The sequence below is a fragment of the Tarenaya hassleriana genome, unplaced genomic scaffold, assembly GCF_000463585.1.
Source record: "Tarenaya hassleriana unplaced genomic scaffold, ASM46358v1 Cleome5, whole genome shotgun sequence".
NCBI classification, from domain to species: Eukaryota; Viridiplantae; Streptophyta; class Magnoliopsida; order Brassicales; family Cleomaceae; genus Tarenaya; species Tarenaya hassleriana.
In genome coordinates, this window is record NW_010967707.1 from 1,812,255 (window position 1) to 1,813,208 (window position 954).

General features: G+C 50.6%; 1 protein-coding gene across 3 annotated transcripts in view; it reads right to left on the reverse strand.

Moving 5' to 3' along the window:
- Nucleotides 1–723, reverse strand: part of LOC104826280 (protein LIGHT-DEPENDENT SHORT HYPOCOTYLS 6-like) — a 1,679-nt gene extending 956 nt beyond the window's left edge. For 2 of the 3 annotated variants that reach the window (XM_010558893.1, XM_010558895.1), the window contains exon 1: nucleotides 32–723. In XM_010558893.1, coding sequence (XP_010557195.1) covers nucleotides 32–557 — 526 coding nt within the window. In that variant the 5' untranslated portion in view covers nucleotides 558–723. Of the gene's footprint in view, nucleotides 1–13 lie in introns of all 3 variants that reach the window. The other variant, XM_010558894.1, reaches the window with a different exon arrangement.
- Nucleotides 724–954: the final 231 nt, after the last annotated feature.

A 954-nucleotide genomic window follows, 5' to 3' on the forward strand; every position in this document is an offset into this window, starting at 1 on the left:
GTCGACGGAGCCCCCGTCACGTTAACGGCGGTCGCCGGGACAGAAGGAAGATTTCGCTTCCGTTTCTTTTTCTCGTACGGAATCCCACGAGCCTTAGCCTGACCCTCCTTCACCTCCCTGAGATAAATCCTGACGGCGCGTGCAGCGAAAGGGTTCGAATCTGGCCGTCCACCGTTCTCCTCGTACGCCGCTCTCAGCCGTCCGATCAGCGCGTCGAGGCTTCCCCACGCCTGCTTCAACGGACACGCGCACGGAGCCGGAGGGTTTGGGAGTCCGAAATACGGACAGGCCGCCGCGTGGACTTTGGTCTTCCCGAACTGGTCGAGGTACTTCAGGAACTCGATCACGTGCGCTCCGCTGCACCGCGACAGCGTTAGCGGCGGCTTGTGGTTCTTCAGGTACTGCAGGAACGTGTTCCAATCGCGCCGCTTCTGCGACTCGTACCTACTCGGCTGCGACGATGAAGCTGCGTTTGCGTTTGCGGTGGAGGAAGATGGACCCGGGTCGTCTCCGTGGAACGGATCGGGTCGGTGTAACCCGGAAATGGTGGAATCCATAGGAGATGTTATATATACTAAAGGCGACTATATGTACACAAAAACTAGGGTTTTTTTGTTGGAGATTGAATCCGCATGGAGCGACCGATCAGTTTGGAGATTTCGTCGGATCGGGTTTTTTTTTCCCGGTGTCTAGGGTTTTTAGAGAGAGGAAGATAGAAGGAGAAAGAGTTACATTATTTTCGTCCAAACAAGAAAATAAAACACTAAAAGGAGGTTCTGGTGAAAGAGGAATAGGAAGAAAGAAAGAAGAGGAAGGAATATAATTAGGAACGTAGAAATCACGTGGGCGTGGGGCCCATACACTTAATTTGTTTTTGTTACTATTTTACTGCACATCTATTATTTTCCTAATTTCTGACCAATCAACATTCTTACGCTTTAATGTAATATATAT